This window comes from Microcaecilia unicolor, chromosome 3 (assembly GCF_901765095.1).
Source record: "Microcaecilia unicolor chromosome 3, aMicUni1.1, whole genome shotgun sequence".
Lineage (NCBI taxonomy): Eukaryota > Metazoa > Chordata > Amphibia > Gymnophiona > Siphonopidae > Microcaecilia > Microcaecilia unicolor.
The window spans coordinates 199,969,783-199,988,545 of NC_044033.1; the positions used below are offsets into that span (position 1 = coordinate 199,969,783).

At 46.5% G+C, this 18,763-nt stretch overlaps 1 protein-coding gene across 1 annotated transcript in view; it reads left to right on the forward strand.

Moving 5' to 3' along the window:
• OLFM2 (olfactomedin 2) overlaps positions 1–18,763 on the forward strand; it is an 84,927-nt gene that overhangs the window by 61,376 nt on the left and 4,788 nt on the right. Inside the window, 3 exon segments of the mRNA XM_030195297.1 lie at positions 4,061–4,216; positions 12,281–12,500; positions 14,021–14,127. Of these exon segments, the coding sequence (XP_030051157.1) occupies positions 4,061–4,216; positions 12,281–12,500; positions 14,021–14,127 (483 nt within the window).

An 18,763-nucleotide genomic window follows, 5' to 3' on the forward strand; every position in this document is an offset into this window, starting at 1 on the left:
GGCTTTTCCTACTATCTCTCTGCTGATTACTCCCAAATCTACCTTTCTACCCCTGATAACTCACCTTGCATCCAAACCAAAGTTTCAGCGTGCTTGTCTGACATTGCTGTCTGGATGTCTCAATGCCACCTGAAATTAAATATGACCAAAACCGAGCTTCTCATTTTCCTCCCAAACCCACCCTCCCCGCTCCCCCCGTTTTCTATTTCTGTTGATGGCTCTCTCATTCTCCCTGTCTCCTCAGCTCGAAACCTTGGGGTTATCTTTGACTCTTCTCTCTCCTTCTCTGCTCATATCCAGCAGACCGCCAAGACCTGTCATTTCTTTCTTTACAACATCTGTAAAATCTGCCCCTTTCTTTCTGAGCACTCTACCAAAACCCTCATCCACACCCTTGTCTCCTCTCGTTTGGACTACTACAATCTGCTTCTTGCTGGCCTCCCACTTAGTCACCGCTCCCCTCTCCAGTCGGTTCAAAACTCTGCTGCCCATCTCGTCTTCCGCCAGGATCACTTTACTCATACTACCCCTCTCCTCAAGTCACTTCACTGGCTCCCTATCAGTTTTCGCATCCTGTTCAAACTTCTTCTACTAACCTATAAATGTACTCACTCTGCTGCTCCCCAGTATCTCTACACACTCGTCCTTCCCTTCACCCCTTCCCGTGCACTCCGTTCCCTGGATAAATCCTTCTTATCTGTTCCCTTCTCCGCTACTCCCAACTCCAGACTTTGCTCCTTCTGTCTTGCTGTGCCCTATGCCTGGAATAGACTTCCTAAGCCCCTACGTCTTGCCCCATCCTTGACCATCTTTAAATCTAGATTGAAAGCCCACCTCTTTAACATTGCTTTTGACTCGTAACCACTTGTATCCACTCGCCTCCACCTACCCTCCTCTCCTCTTTCCTCTACACATTAATTGATTTGTTTGCTTTATTTTTTGTCTACTAGATTGTAAGCTCTTTGAGCAGGGACTGTCTTTCTTCTATGTTTGTGCAGCACTGCGTATGCTTTGTAGCGCTATAGAAATGCTAAATAGTAGTAGTAGTAGTAGTAACTTTCCTAGCTACAGCAGCACATTGAGCAGAAGTTTTCAACGTGTCATCAACGATGACACCTAGATCCCTTTCTTGGTCCGTGACTCCCAACGCTGAACCTTGCATGACGTAGTTATAGTTTGGGTTCCTCTTTCCCACATGCATCACTTTGCACTGTGTTCTCTACTATGGAGACCCTACAGTTTAGACTGTCAGCGCAATAACATTGACTGAGCCAGAAGGAAGAGAGATAAATAGTTAATAGAGGTGAGGGTAGTGAAAAGATAGAATGGTTTGAAAGAAGGAGTTGAGAGGGTTAATGTTGATGTGTGGGTAGGGTAGTAACAGGAGAGGAAGGGTGATTGGATGATAAGGGGAGGTGAGGATTGGTGGTTGTCATAGGAAGGGTTGTGGGTAAACAGAAGGGTTTTTGGTGGTTTAAAATTATTATTTGGGTGGGCAGGAACGGGTGAGGGTGGATGAGGGGTTAGGATTTTGTGCCCTTCCCAACCCACCCTGTGTTGTGTGGTTTTCCTTAATTACAATGGATAGTTGGTGACATGTTGTGGGTTTATTGTATAATGATTTTGGTGGGATGGTTATGGTGGGTATGTGAGTTTGGGTGGGGAATGGGAGGTCGGTAGCAGCTTTTGAGTCAGCTGGATATGTGGGGATAAAGAGGCACCAGATGCGGTTAAGTGGACATTGGTTAAAAGATATTTTGATGGAAAAAGTAACTTGTGGGCAGAACTGCCATGAGTGAGATGTGGCTTGATGGCACCATGAGTCACATAGAATAAAGGGGGTAATTTTGGACAAGCAGAGAGCCAGTTTCATTACTGAATGGCTCTGAACTGTTAAACCGCTCTGGGAATGCTAACATTGGTATGGAAGAATTTAATGCATTGGGTAAAGGTTAAGTTATAGAATTGCGTTATATATTTATATATGGTTAATAAAGCTGCGGCCAAAATTTTATTCCAATGATGAGTTGTGGTATTATTACTTATAAATTAATAGATTGTAAGATGAGGACTAGATGAGGTGCGAATGTCAATGTTAAGGACCTTATTTGTGGAACCAGTTGCCAGTACAGATGGATCAAAAGTCAGAGCTCTCTTGCTTTAACCCATTAGTGCCCAATGTTCCCATAATAAGCCATATGGGAACAAATCATGGAAACATTGGGCACTAATGGGTTAAGAGACAACCTAAGGCATATACATATTTTTGTCAGGCCTTTCCAGGTTAGATCATTAATTTTGTGGCCAAAATATGCAGGGTGTGCATTAATTAAAAGAGGAGTTTGTAAACATTTTTTCTCTTTTTTTAAGTGTTGTGTTATGTGTTACTGTGTTATATTATCTATGTACTACTGTACCCCACCTAGGTAATAGGCAGGTTAAAAATGCTTAAATAAATTAAATAAAATTTGATAAGGATATTTATGTTCAAAAGCATCCATTTAGAACAGGTTCACTACCCACATGGCTTGGGCACCTAACTGAAAGCCTCCAGGTACAGAATCCTTCTACATACCTAATGCACATTAAAGCCCAGGTTAAACACCCAATGTAATGATTTTGTCTGGGATTGCAAACAGACAGTCAGTGGCAGGGATTAAAGAGGAACTGATTCCTTCCTCTCCCCTGCCAATGCCAGAGACAGTATCAGGGTATAGGATTTCTGCTGAATCATAGTCGACCAATCTCCTTACTAAATCACACCTCCTATTACAAGCAAAATAATGGCTAGATTTATAGGAGAGAAATGAATTAAAAACAGTCAGTCGCATCCCTAATTAATGTAATTGTCAAATATTGATGGGTAGAACTGTTTAATTATAAATAGCTCCTGATAATTTCATGGAGAGTTCATTTAAATGAGCATAGACTGTCAGCCTTGCAATGATTTCTATTCTGAGTCAAAGAGGTGCCATTTTGGGAAAACTATAAGGAAATCTTTATTTGCTTTCTTCCCATAAACTGCTTTGCACCAAAATATGTCTAGTATCACCCACCAATGGTTAGAAATAGAGAAATGTGTCTCTGGGATGAAAGTGTCCGGAATGGGTCATTGGTATCAGATTACTTCACATCAACAACCACAGACTAAGTCAATCCTATTGACAATAAAGTTATCATTACCCTTCAAACAATCCAGCAGGAATTGTATCTCCATGGATGTAATGGGGGGTAGGAGTGGATAAAAGCAAGACTGGATCACATTGCTATAATGGACAAGGAGTAATCTAGGAACCCCGAAGTGGAATTGGTGCAAATTTCAGCAATCTAGAGGAGAGAGATTCAAGAAAACAAGGAGTTTCTGGGATTTTGTGCCATGGTAATTACAGGTATGGATGGGTCCTCCGTTAAGATCATTTTTAAACAAATGCTAGACCTTACCCAGAAGTACTTCTCATGATATTTATCTACAGTGTGGGTCTCCTAGATCTTCCAGGCAGTTAGATAAATCTACTGTACCGAATAGCTAAAATATTTCTTTCCGTCTCAGTCTCTAGTTTCTGTCTATTATGTACACAGTAGGTGTTTTCTTTGATCACAGCTGTATATCCCTCTATCGTTCTGTAGAAAATAATTCCCCACTATTTTCCTTGGTCTTTTAATGCCTTGTTGCAGGGTAGACATGATACTGCAGGTCTCACAAAGATTTACATGAGGGACTTCTCAAGATCCATGAAGTTGGTGGTAGGCACAGAATGCCTCTAGACCCAGTTTGATTGATGGTGAAACGTACTCCGAGATGCAGGGGAGTGCTTTTACAGCCTGAATAATACAGCTTTGGAATGCTCTCCCCATCAAATGAACATAAATGGTTTTGCTAAGGGCATTTGAAAAAAAAAAGAAACTTGATGTTATTATTAAGAATGAAGAAAGTCTTGTAGTTGCATGGACACAGCTTACAATGGGTCTTTATATTATGCAGAATACAATTGACCAGAATAGGATAAGAACTGAGAATGGTGTGACAGTGGTTTAAGCCCCTGGAAATGTGTTTATTCAGGTGCAGAACATTTCACAGTCCATGGAGGTGCTGGATCTGAGAACTTTTCGGGACCTGCAGTACGTGAGGAACACGGAGTCGCTGATGAAGGTACTGGACTCAAGACTGAAGGTAGCTACTGACAGCCAGAAAGCCATCAGCACCAGGAGTTTTCAGGTACATTTTCTTGAAACTTAATCTCATGGCAGCAGAGGTCTGCTAGGTAAAATGGAAAACACATAAGATAGTCTTAAATATAAACCAAATCTATAAACACACCTTGAGGCTGACTATGTAACTCAAGTGAACCTTCATTTTAATCCCAATTGACTGTAATGCTGCAGTGGATAGATCCCAGATCTGTGAGCTACCACTTTGTGACCTTCAGCAAATTTATATATGCAGAGGCCAATAATGAAAACCCTTTCTGCAGGAAAAATGTGTTTTACCTACAAAATTGGTCTCTGGTTATTGTCCACCCTCTAGGCAGGTATGCATGTTTATCAATATTTTTATAGGAGGTATTTATGGGGTGAGGTTTGACTGGGGGATACAAATACTTTCTTAGTTTTGAATAATCCAAACTATGCACATAATTTGCCTTTCAAAAAGCAGATCCAGGTACCAGGGCCGGTCATAGCAAGTGCGGGGCCCTATGCAGACCAATTTGATGGGGCCCCATCCTAGCCCCACCCCCACCCTAGCTCCAGGGCTGGCCACCCCTCCCTCTGAGCTCCCGGGCCATCCCCAGGGCTCCCCAGCTCCAGGGCTGGGCTCCCCAGCTCCCTCCCTCCCAGCTCCAAGGCCCCCCTCCCTCCCAGCTCCAAGGCCGGCCGGTCTCTCTCTCTCTCTCTCTCTCTCTCTCTCTCTCTCTCTCTCTCCCTCCCACCCACCAGCTCCAAGGCCTCCCACCCAGCTCCAAGGCCTCCCTCCCTCCCAGCTCCCACCCAGCTCCAAGGCCCCCCTCCCACCCAGCTGCAAGGCCTCTCACCCAGCTCCAAGGCCGGTCTCTCTCTCTCTCCCTTCCTCCCACCCACCCACCCAGCTCCAAGGCCTCCCACCCAGCTCCAAGGCCCCCCTCCCTCCCACCCAGCTCCAAGGGAAAGAATGCTCAAAAACCATACATTTTATACATCGCAAAGACAGTACAACAGAATGCTGCTCAAAGAAAGCCAGAAAAAAAACAGATTACAAAATAAAAGCAGATTGTAAAATAAAACTTACTGTGTTAAAGTCTCTCAGTGTCTACTCACTCTCAAGTTCAGTATTGCTACAGCGGCAAATAAAAAAAAATTACATCGACGTCGGGTTAAAGCAGCCAGAACTAGTAGCAGCAGCAGTGAAAAACGTGCGAGCTACTCGGCGGAGCTTCGGGAGTCTTCCTTTCCCTTGTTCAGCTCTGGTCCCGCCCCCACGCCTCTGGAGGAAATCTCACACCCATACCGACTTCATTCATTACAAATTCATGCTATCCTCCTTCCAGTCCTCTCTATTCCTTGCCAAACAGGACTACTACACCCAATTGACTAATTCTCTCGGCTCCAACCCTTGTCGTCTCTTTGCCACCCTTAACTTCCTCCTCAAAGTGCCCTCCGCTCCCACCCCACCTCACTCTCTCCTCAATCACTGGCTGACTACATCCGCGACAAGGTACAAAAGATCAACCTCGAATTCACTACCAAGCCACCTCCTCCTCTTCACCCTTTAACCCACTCCCTCAACCAACCAACCAACCCAGGCCTCCTTCTCCTCTTTTCCTGATATCACTGAGGAGGAAACCACCCACCTTCTTTCCTCCTCGAAATGCACCACCTGTTCCTCTGACCCCATCCCCACCAACTTACTAAACACCATCTCTCCTACTGTCACCCCCCCCCAATCTGTCATATCCTCAACCTCTCTCTCTCCACTGCAACTGTCCCCGACACCTTCAAAAATGCCGTAGTCATACCACTTCTCAAAAAAACATCACTAGACCCTACCTGTCCTTCCAACTACTGCCCCATCTCCCTCCTACCCTTCCTCTCCAAGATACTTGAATGCGCCATTCACAGCCGCTGCCTTGATTTTCTCTCCTCTCATGCCATCCTTGATCCGCTTCAATCCGGTTTTCACCCTCTTCACTCGACAGAAACGGCGCTCACTAAAGTCTGCAATGACCTGTTCCTTGCCAAATCCAAAGGTCACTACTCCATCCTCATCCTCCTCAATCTATCTGCCACTTTTGACACTGTCAATCATAATTTACTTCTTGCTACACTATCCTCATTTGGGTTCCAGGGCTCTGTCCTCTCCTGGTTCTCCTCTTATCTCTCCCACTGTACTTTCAGAGTACATTCTCATGGATCTTCCTCCACCCCCATCCCGCTCTCTGTTGGAGTTCCTCAGAGATCTGTCCTTGGACCCCTTCTTTTTTCAATCTACACCTCTTCCCTGGGCTCGCTGATCTCATCTCATGGTTTCCAATATCATCTTTATGCCGACGACACCCAGCTTTATCTCTCCACACCAGATATCACTGCAGAAACCCAGGCCAAAGTATCGGCCTGCTTATCCGACATCACCGCCTGGATGTCCAACCGCCACCTGAAACTGAAAATGGCCAAAACCGAGCTCATTGTCTTTCCACCTAAACCCACTTCTCCTCTCCCTCCACTCTCTATTTCAGTTGACAACACCCTCATCCTCCCCGTCTCATCTGCCCGCAACCTCAGAGTCATCTTCAACTCCTCCCTCTCCTTCTCTGCCCATATCCAGCAGACAGCCAAAACCTGTTGCTTTTTTCTCTATAACATCAACAAAATTCGCCCCTTCCTCTCCGAGCACACCACCCGAACTGTCATCCACTCTCTCATCACCTCTCACCTTGACTACTGCAACCTACTCCTCACTGGCCTCCCTCTTAACCATCTATCCCCCCTTCAATCCGTTCAGAACTCTGCTGCCCATCTTATCTTCTGCCTAGACCAATTTGCTCATATCACCCCTCTCCTCAAGTCACTTCACTGGTTTCCGATCAGGTACCGCGTACAATTCAAGCTTCTCCTACTAACCTACAAATGCACTCAATCTGCAGCCCCCCATTACCTCTCTACCCTCATCTCCCCCTATGCCCCTACCTGTAACCTCTGCTCACAGGAGAAATCCCTCCTCTCAGTACCCTTCTCCACCACCGCCAACTCCAGGCTCCGCCCTTTCTGCCTTGCCTCACCATATGCTTGGAATAAACTCCCTGAGCCCATATGCCAAGCCCCCTCCCTGCCCATCTTCAAATCCTTGCTTAAAGCCCACCTCTTCAATGTCGCTTTCGGCACCTAACCATTGACCTCTATCCAGGAAATCCAGACTGCCCCAATTTGATTGACTGCATTTTTGTCCTTTAGATTGTAAGCTCCTTTGAGCAGGGACTGTCCTTCTTTGTTAAATTGTACAGCGCTGCGTAACCCTAGCAACACTTTAGAAATGTTAAATAATAGTAGTAGTAGTGCTGCTACCTGCCGGCCGCTTTAACCCGATATCGAGGTAACTTTTAAAATTTAGAGGGAGGGGGGACTGGAGCTTGGGCGGTCAGAGCGGGGTGTCTTCAGGCGCGGGGCCCCCTTGAGTGCGAGGCCCTATGCGGTCGCCTCGCCCTAAGACCGGCCCTGCCAGGTACTTTTCCTTGAGCAATGATCCAAGCAAAATGACCTTTTGAAGTTTGCCCTCCCACTCAAGTGGGTCTCAGAGATATGCCAGTTTATCGCGTATATATCCACTGTGCCCTTGCTGCAAGCCTGACTGTACAATCACTACACAGGTCATGGAAGCCCTTAGTACTAGCATTTTACAGTGAGGTACTGTCTATAGTGCTGAATTTAGGGATTATAGTTTCAGCTTCACTGTCCATGGTGCTGAATACAGGGACAAGGTCAGTTTCTCTTTCAGATTCCTCTTTCCTTTAATTTCACATCAACAGTTTAACAAGTCTTATAGTTTAATAAGATTGCATTTACAAGCCAAAGAAAGGAGTATTTAAGATTGCTCTATATAAAGGGCAGCAAATCCCTCTGAGCCAAATGTAAAGGCTTTTTTTATAGAGTGTAGAACGTTTGGAAAAGAATAGCTCTGATTGACTAAGATGTAGAGCTTGTAGGCATTACTTGCACAAGGCAGAACACACTAGGCTAAATTTTTTTACTTTAGCTAGCCCAGCTTGTTTAACCTTGATAAAAACACCAATTCCCCAATACTCTGAGGGATCTTAAGTCATGGAGTTATTGTGTTTATTGGGTTATAAATGGGGTTTGAGTGAAATATGTTCTGTCAGTGACATAAATAAATGGCTATTTGTAGTTTTGATCTGTGGATGTCTGAAAGGCTCAAAGAACTGATTCAGATATGGAAGGAAGCTGAGAACATTTTAGAACTGTACTTGAAGCCTAGAGAGGATGATTCAGGATAGCGAGCTTGTCACCTCTAGGACTGGAGGGCTCAGGGGATGGACACAGGGACACAGAGCCTGTCCCCTCTATGACTGGAGGATTCAGGGGATAGACACAAGGATGCAGAGTTTGGCACTTCTGGGACTGGAGTATTCTGGGGATGGACACAGGGCTATAGAGCCTGTCACCTCTAGGATTGGAGGATTTTGAGGATGGACACAGGGATACAGAGCCTGTCACCTCAAGGACTGAGGGGCTCAGGGGATAGACACAGGGACACAGAGCCTGTCGTCTCAGGACTGGAAGATTCAGGGGATGGACACAGGGATATAGAGCATGTCACCTCAAGGACTGAAGGGTTCAGGGGATGGACACAGGGATATAGAGACTTTCATCTCAAGGACTGGGGTACTCATGGGACACAGGGACACAGAGTCTGTCATCTCTAGGGCTGAATGGCATACAGAATGCAATCTATTTTAAAGGGGGCATAAAATAGCAAGGGTTGTGCAATCCCCAATGTACCATAAAAAATCAGGGGAGTGTTGAATAAGACGTAATTGACCTGTAACTACATCAACCACAAAAATAGCCAGGGATGAGTGGTCTTATAACAAGACCCACCATGAAACAGCTGTGACCTTGTGAAACTGTGAACTGCTCCTTGAAATTCACCTGCTGTCACAAACTTTAGAAATTCAGACTCAAGCAATGCAGAAATGCTGAAGTATTGTGCTGCCACTGTGTGTCTGTGCTATTCCCCTGAGACCATCCTATTCTCTGCATGACAGCATGCCGAAAACGCCACTTGCATTAACCAGTTTCCTTGGTAAAAAGAAATGCAGAGCCTCGGCTGCACTCTAACAGAAAATAAATTCAACATGACACCAAATAAATATCAACCACACTGGGCTAATGGAATCCTAGGTGCTGCCATCGTCTGCTGGAGCTGGGGAACAAATTAGGGCATATCAGTAAAATAAGGGGGGAAGAGATGGTTTTTATGGGTCTGACAGCCAGGCAGCAGCAGGAGAGAAGATTAAGCTGTCAGGTAGTCAGGGTTCTGCCACATATTTAGGATGAATTCCAAAAGTGGTTTCCTTCTTCCTCTCCCCCTACTTCCTAATCACATTTTCAGCTGTGAGTGCTAGACAGTTGTGAAATTTTATGTGGTCTCAGAGCATGAGCATAGGAATCTAGCTTTGCTTGAGAGAAGAGACTTTAGGTCCACTGCAGTCCATCTGGATACAGAAGGGAAGAAAACTCTGGGATGTGGGAGGGGGGGACCCAGATTATTTTTTTAACAAATTCACAATTAAAGAACCAGAACGACCTCAGAGGATTTTGAAAGAGTTTTCGCAATGGTGCCTAGTGTGTCCAAAGATGGGGAGCTGAAAAAGCAGTGTGCCTTCTGGCTTCAGAGTTGGCCATCATCCCTGGTGGACTGACCAGCCTTTCTGAGGCTTTTGCAACTACATTCAAAGCGGTTTACATATATTCAGGCACTTATTTTGTATCAGGGGCAATGGAGGGTTAACTGACTTGCCTAGAATCACAAGGAGCTGCAGTGGGAATCAAACTCAGTTCCCCAGGATCAAAGTCCACTGCACTTAAGCAGATTCAGCCATGAAGGACAGACATTCTTCTCAGACAGGGCATAATCTCTTACCTAAAATGAAAAGTGAAGGAAGTGTATCTATCTCTTTATCATCTTACAGGAAGACAGCATCCCCTGGGCCAGCTCATTGCAAAGGTGCACTTTGTTCATTGAATACCCAGGTGATAAGCTGTCTTGTTTGAACACATCATCTATGTACTGAGGTTGGAGGTGACTTCAACGTGTTTTGAGTTGTCGCAGGCGGAGGGGGGTTGCTTTCTCCTGCTGCAATCCTCATTAACCCTCACTGAAAAAGGATGAGAGGGATGACAATAAAGCCTGGGGAATGGGGTACATTGGGGCATGAAGTCAGAGTTGTAGGTGAGTCCTGTGTGTGTTTAACAGGAGACTTGGGGGGGGGGAGGGGTCACTAAACATCCATTGGCATTATTCTGTGTGAATTGGGGAAAGTTATTCTCTGTGTGTTGGGGGGGGAGGAATGTTGGAGCTGCTGAGCCCTCATTTTCAGGTATGTTATTAGGGAGTGGACAAAGCGCACAGGTTGAAGTCTCTTGTGAGTAAACGTTTTGGTCTTGAAAAAGACCTTTTGTGTATATTAGAAGATTGGGCTGCTGCACGTCATTAGTCTGTTGTAAAAAAAGAGACTTCATCCTGAGCGCTTTGTCCACTCACCGTTCCAGACCAAGCATCCAGACTCCAGAGGAAGGCACTTTTAGTGCCGAAACAGGGTACCTTGTACAGTCTTCTTTCAATAAATTATAGTTTAAACACTGGACGCCTTCGGTCTGCTTTTTGAAGAGCCCAGTTCTGTTCCCACTCCTGTACCTGCTCCTGAGACTTTTCGTGGGATACCATTGTTCTTTTCCACCTTTTGCTGGTTTTGTTGCTTCCATTAGGGAGTGGACATTGAGGTACAGAAGCTCCTTGATCTTTGGTTAATGTCTCATGGTCCCAGTCAGTCCATGATCTGGAGGCAGCTTTTCTGTGATATATAGTATATTTTTACAGACATAAATGATATGATTCATTTTCCATATATCTTATTACACTGGGCACTTACTTATATCTAACTTATCCAACAGGTCGAGAAGATAACCTAATATTTTCAGTGTCAAAGTCCCCCATTAAGAAAATTTTGTAGCGGTCCAGCTCGCTCCATTTTTCTCTGGAACAATCTGTCTGCTCAGAAAGTCTCAGACCAATTTAATTAAAGACATTTGAGGCTGAGACACCAGAAGGGTCCAGGCCAGACAGAGATCCTGAGTCATTACTCAGGCTGCCTGCTGGTCACAGCCACCAGCTCACATCAGCACTTTTCACACAATTAGTTCAGTTTTCAAAGCTCAGGAAAGAAAGGAATTAAAACCAGAGCTAAGCACAAACTCCTGCTCCTTCCCCCCTCCCCCACCCTGCAGCACCTTCTGCATTTCTGAGACCTTCATACAAAGACACACAAGCACTCATGCACACACACACACACACCTCTGCCAATGCACCTCACTCCTGCCTTACAGCACCTTCACACACACACACACCTCACTCCTGCCTCACAACACCTTCACATACACACACAGACCTCTGTCAATGCACCTCACTCCTGCCTTACAGCACCGCCGCGCACACGCACACACACACACGCACACACACACACGCACACACACACACACACACACACACACACCCCTCTGCCAATGTACCTCACACCTGTTAGAGCACCTTCTGCTATTCCAGTACTCACACACACCAACCGTAGCTTATAATCAGGATTCTGAATGTTTCATTTTGAAATTGACCCGTTTATTGTCTTTGATCAATTTTTATTCACTTTAACATCACAGTGCTAAAGTATCATCAGATTTATACAGCCTAAACTTCAGAAGTCATTTTCCCTCTGCAGGAACTAGCAGTAAAGAAATATAACAACATAGTAGCACAGTAGATGATGGCATATGAACACTGAAATAGCCCATCAGCCCAGAGGAGGTTAGGGGTGTAACTGCTGCTCCTAACAACTTCATTTAGGGCTATAACTGATTGGCTTCATGCAGTTTACCCCATTTCCTTTGAAATGCAAATGTTGTTATTTTACTGTTTTTACGATCTGAGGCACCCATGTTGGGTTTTGGTCTTTATGCAACTAAGTCTATCACTGTGTTGCTTGTTAGATATGGACCTCCCTAACTTTTCACTGGTGTTTCTCAGGAACTGAAGGACAAAATGAATGAGCTGCTGCCACTGATCCCAGTGCTGGACCAGTACAAAACTGACACCAGGATGATCGTCCAGCTGAAGGAGGAGGTGAGGAACCTCTCCAGCATCCTGCTAGTCATCCAGGAGGAAATGGGAGCCTATGACTATGAGGAGCTGCAGCATCGGGTCCTGGTTCTGGAGGCCAGGTTGCACGCCTGCATGCAGAAACTAGGTGAGGAGAAACTGAACTGTGTACAGTTTATTGACGATAAAGGGCGGTGGAGACAGGGGAGGGGATCTCAGGTTAGGAACTGCAAGGACTGACACTGAGTTTCTGGCCCCTTCCCTCTCTGCTTTTGCTGAAGGTTCCTGTGGTATTTTCAGCCCCTGCAAACTCTGCATTTTGCTTGAGTGTTCTCTGCTATTTTCAGCCCCTGTGCTCTCTGCATTTTGCCCGAATCTCCTTCTGGGATTTTCAGCCCCTGCACTCTCTGCATTTTGCCCGAATCTCCTTCTGGGATTTTCAGCCCCTACACTATCTACATTTTGTCCAAATCTCCTTCTGGGATTTTCAGCCCCTGCACTCTCTGCATTTTGCCCAAATCTACCTCTGGGACTTTCAGCCCCTGCTCTCTGTGCATTTTGCCCAAATCTACCTCTGGGATTCTCAGCCCCTGCACTCTCTGCATTTTGCCTGAATCTCCCTCTGGGACTTTCAGCCCCTGCTCTCTCTGCATTTTGCCCAAATCTACCTCTGGGATTCTCAGCCCCTGCGCTCTCTGCATTTTGCCCGAATCTCCCTCTGGGATTTCCATTCCAGCCCCTGCACTCTGTGCATTTTCCTGGAGTCTCTTCTGGTATTTCCAGCTCCTGCACTCTCTGGTTACCCCTTAATGCACCTGTTTCTCTGAAAGGCTCCTGTAAAGCTGCTGTTCATGATATTCATTTTACAAGTTCTGGGGAATCAGAGCTATTTAAAGCCAAAGCGAAATAAATCCAGGGGGTGGGAGAGGGGACAGAGTCATTAATGGAACTGACGAAGGCAGCTTTTCAAGGATTCTTTCATCTTCTGAAGAAAGCAGACTGGGGTTTTTTTTTTATAGAATGAAGTGTGTTGGGTGGGGGAGGAAGGGAGATGCCAGTGAATTTCATAAATGTATTGAGTACGGTTGTATAACAGATATCCATTGTGTGGTGATATCTGATGAGACGACTGCTGAAAAGCACATTAGTCTTTAGAGAATCCTCACACATTAGTTTTATGTAAGATAACACATGTGCCCTTCCCCCAATCCCCTTACCCAACAATCTATCAAAAAGTCAGGTCTTCATATGAGTCATTGCAGGATACCAACATGGTGAACAGCAAAGGTGCAGAAAAGGTTTGCCATGAGCACAGAGGATCACAGTCCAGGCAGAGAGCAGGTCTCCTTTACATAGTGCACAGGGTCACAGCTATGAAGATGGCAGGTTTCCTTTATACAGTGCACAGGGTCACAGGCCAAGGACAGGGCAGGTCTCCTTTCCCCAGCACTCAAGCTCACAAATGGAACTGAGGTCCGGTCTTCTTTATATAACTCAAAGGATCTCTTGTTGAGTTGATGAGAGCACACAGCCAGGACAGTTCTTTCTGCTCCATAGTGGTGAGGTTGGGAATTACTGCTTATAAACCCCTCCCCCACCCTCCTGAAGACCACGCTCTTCTGATAAAGCAACTTGATCTAACCAGCTTTCTAATCCTTTCCATTACAGGCTGTGGCAAGCTCACCGGGGTCAGCAACCCTATCACCGTGCGAGCCTCTGGTTCCAGATTTGGCTCCTGGATGACGGATTCAATGGCTCCAAGCTCTGACAACAGGGTGAGTGCTTAGCCCTTTAGTATCCAATGTTCCCATCAATCTGTTGCCACATGGCTTATTACTTACCTTAACACTGGAGATCCCAAATGATCAAAATCTACTCCAGGTGAAGGAGCAAAAAGGTTAACGCACAAGTCTTTGTAAGTATCATCACAGCAGGCATGCAGCCAACCCTGGGATGGAAGCTAGGCAGCACTTTTGAGTGTTTGATAGTTTTCAGTTTGCTTAGTTGAAATATTAATAGTCCAATCACAGGACTTTGTCAGCATCTCACTAGGGAACTGTTATTTGCAAGAACTCTGGATGGCAGTAGTGTGAAGTTGCCCAAGGCCTGCTGCACACTGGAGCTTACTTCTGCTCTGAAATTAATTGAAAATGAAACCTTAAAGGGTTAGATTAGAACTAAGGCAATGGGACACAAAGTCAGTTACCCAGTGATGACTCACAGAGAGCTGGTGACAAAGCCAAGGATTAGAACTGAGCCACAGGGAGGCAAAAGCCATTTATCCCAAGGTCACCAACAGAGAGTTAGTGACAGAGCCGAGGATTAGAACTGATGCATAGGAGACAAAATTACTTACCCCAGGATCACACACAGAGAGTCAGTGGCAGAGTCCAGGATTAGAACTGAGTCACAGGGACACAAGGTCACATACCGAGGTCAATCACCAAGATTCAGTGACAGAGCCAAGGATTAAAACTAAGGCACGTGGAGATAGTCACATATCCCGAGGTCACACACAAGAGAGTCAGTGAAAGCACCGAGGATTACAACTGAGGTACAGGTATACGTGGAGGGGCATAATTGAACGGTGCCGGCCATCTCCGGGGCCGGCTCCGCAAGTGGGCGGAGCCAACCGTATTTTTGAAAAAGATGGCCGGCCATCTTTTGTTTAGATAATACGATTGGGGCCGCCCAAATGTCAGAGATGACCGGGTGTGAGATGGCCAGCATCGTTTTTTGCCCATAATGGAAACCGAAGCCGGCGATCTCAAATCCGGCGAAATCCAAGGCATTTGGTTGTGCGAGGGGCCAGGATTCATAGTGCACTGGTCCCCCTCACATGCCAGGACACCAACCGTGCACCCTAGGGGGCACTACAGTGGACTTCGCAAATTGGTCCCAGGTGCATAGCTCCCTTACCTTGGGTGCTGAGCCCCCCAACCCCAACCCCCAAAACCCACTCCCCACAACTATACACCACTACCATAGCCTTAAGGGGTGAAGGGGGCACCTACATGTGGGTACAGTGGGTTTCGGGTGGGTTTTGAAGGGCTCACATTTTCCACCACAAGTGTAACAGGTAGGGGGGGATGGACGTGGGTCCACCTGCCTGAAGTCCACTGCACCCACCACAACTGCTCCAGGAACCTGTATACTGCTGTGATGGACCTGAGTATGACATTTGAGGCTGGCAAAAAAGTTTTTAAAGTTGTATTTTTGAGGGTGGGAGGGGGTTAGTGACCACTGGGGCAATCAGGGGAGGTGATCCCCAATTTCCTCCGGTGGTCATCTGGTCAGTTCAGGCACTTTTTTGGGACTTGGACCTGAAAAAAAAGGGACCAAATAAAGTGGACCAAATTCTCGTTATGGCCGGCTTTCTTTTTTCCATTATTGGGCCATCTCAACGCATGCCCCCATCCCGCCCCCGTCCTGCCTTCGCTACCATGCTGACACGCCCCCTTGAACGTTCGCCATCCCCGTGACGGAAAGCAGTTGGAGCCGGCCAAAATCAGCTTTCGATTATACCGATTTGGCCGGATTCAGGAGATCGCTGGCCATCTCCCGATTTGTGTCGAAAGATGGCCGGCGATCTCTTTCGAAAATAAGCTGGAAAGTCAATTACTCTGAAGTCACTCACTGAGAGTCCGTGACAGAGCTGAGGATTAGAACTGATTAACAGGGGGACAAATTCACTTTCCTCATGTTGACACACACAAAGTCAGTGACAGAGCCAGGGATTAGAAATGAGGCACAGGGGGACAAAGTCACATACCCTGAGGTTACACACCGAGTTAGGGACAGAGCCGGGGCTTAGAACTGATTCACAAGGCGGTAAAGTGGCTCATGCCAAGGTCACACATGGAGACAGGAACAGAGCTGGGGATTAAAACTGAGGCATTTGAGTGACCCATCCTAAAATGACATGGAATTGTCAACAGATGGGATATGAGCTCACATCCTATGAGGCCTCCTAAATCCTTGTCAAATGCTGTAATTGAAAATGCCACCACAATAACCAGCCCCTCGGTGGCTATTTATAGCCCAAGCACCTTCTAAAAAACCATTAGAGACCAGGTCAATGGATAAACTGCCTGGTCTGTTTCCTCACAGCACAAAAATCAATTGAGTAGCTAATAGATTTGAAGGCAAAGTCCTTTTAAGTTATTAAATAGGTTTGGGTACTTAATCTTCACTGCCCACCCTCAGGGGAGAGGAAGGACAGACCAGAAGTGTGAAAATAGATCAGCAGGTTAAAATTTCCCGAGAAGGGTGACATTTTCCTCCTCTGCTCTCGGACCTAATGTAGTTACGGGCTGCCCTATCAGGGCTAACCAGCGTAACAGTGTCAATGCTGTCGGGTATGCTACGATTGAACAGGCCCCTTCCGGTGTTCCAAAAACAATTTGAGCCTCAGAGAACCCATCCTTTTCCTTATACTGTGTCTGGATTTGCCAAAAGAATCGTTCAGCTGCTTGATTCTGCTTAGAGGCATTGCCAAGCATCGCCAAGTACTATGAGGATTTTTAAAGAGTTCAGGATGGCCCACAGGGAGAAAGCGATTTTGCAATATATTCGACTTCACTGCATCAGTGCTTGCCATTTTTTTGCCCTTGGCCCTTTGGCTTCCATTTTTATTTTTGAACCTGTGAAGCTGAAGACGGCAAATGCAAAAGCTGAAATATTATATTCAAAAAGGAATAAGTCAAAAACCCTGATGCTGCTTCTCCAATGGGCAGAGGCCAAATGTCTGTCATTTAATATCAACTCCCATCCCCCCCCCCCCCCCCCACCCCATGTGCCAGGTAGATTGTAACTTTGAAAGGAGAGACAGAGCTGGCAAGGTAGTACAATGATCTGGTCCTTCAAAACCCCAGATAGGGCTGCTTTTCAGGATATCCACAGAAGAGGCAAAGGGGAAGCTAGAGATCAACTGGAGCCTCCAGCTTTCAGGCTGGATTTAGGCTTAAGCAACTGCTGATGATCAGCTCTTCAGCTGTCTGTGCTGTATTCATGGTTTATATGTATCACTGTGATACCTCTACCAGGCTCTAATGAAAGTCCATGCTTCAGTTGTCCATGCTTTACATGTATCAGTGTGATACCTGTAGAGGGCTCTGATGAAGTCTGCTCTTCAGCTATCCGTGCTGTAGTCATGCTTTACGTATATCAACTGAAAGCACACATTTAAACACATTTGCTCACAACAACAATTTTAAAGGCCCAGCAGTTAAAAATGGGGAATCTGAATTATTATACTCCTCACTAAATTACCAAGAATACTGAACAACTGTAATCAGATCCCCTTATCCTTCTGTTTTCAAAGCCAAGAACTTTCTCTTGTTTTAACCAAGCAAACTTTCTTTTGGGAGGTTCAGCCCCACATTCATTCAGGAGCATGAACAAAAGCAATGTCTGTGTTCAGACTAATTCAGAGCGAAGCAGACAGGCAACACATCCTGAAGGGGCAAAGGGTTTCCAGATTTCATTATCACTCACGCAGGCCTTCTGAGAAGCATCTTCCTGTCTCAGGCCTCTATGAATTGCATTCAGAAGTAATGTGGCATATTAGCTTGTAGGAACAGACACCCAGAAAATCTTCGTTTTCATTTTCTTTCTCTTTTTTTTTTTTGTCGGCTCAATATGAATGTTGTTAAGAGCAGTGGCATACTGAGGTTGGCTGCCACCCAGAACGGGTCGCTATTATGCCCTCCCGCCGGTGCATCACCCACCTCCTCAGTGCATCACTCACCTCTCCCCCCCCCCCCCCCCCCCGAAGTGCATCATCCTCACCACCTGGGGGTGCACGGAGCAGTCGTGCGACGGTTTGCTCTGCCAGTCCCCTGCCCTGGAACAGGAAGTAATGTCAGAAGGGGCAGGGAACTGGCGGAGCAAACAGCCCCAAGTGCTGCTTGCACCCAGGGTGAACCGCCCCCCCCCCCCCCCCCACCACCCCGCCCTTGGTACACTACTGGTTAAGAGTGCACACTGTTTCACCTAGTTTGCACTTTTTCCTAACAGGGTTCAGGTGTGCAAACTATTATGCATTCAAGCAGTGGTGGAGGCGGTCTGCCCCAGGTGCATGCTGCTGGAGGGGTAGAGAGAGCAGCCGCGTGCCTGTCGGCTCTGCTGGTTCCCTGCTCTCTCTGCCCCGGAGCAGGTTTCCTGTTCTGGGGCAGAGGGAGCAGGGAGCCAGTGGAGCCACGAGCCACGCGGCTGATCCCAGCAGCTAAGAATGCACCTGGGGGGGGGGGGTTGATGCGCCGGGGGGAGGGGGTCATTGCATCAGGGGGGGTGTCATGCTGCACCCGGGGGGGGGGGGGTGTACCGGTGATCCGCCCCGGGTGGCAGCCGACCTATGATCGTCACTGCATTCAAGCACTATCGGAAAAGCAAATGCGCTAATTTAAGGAG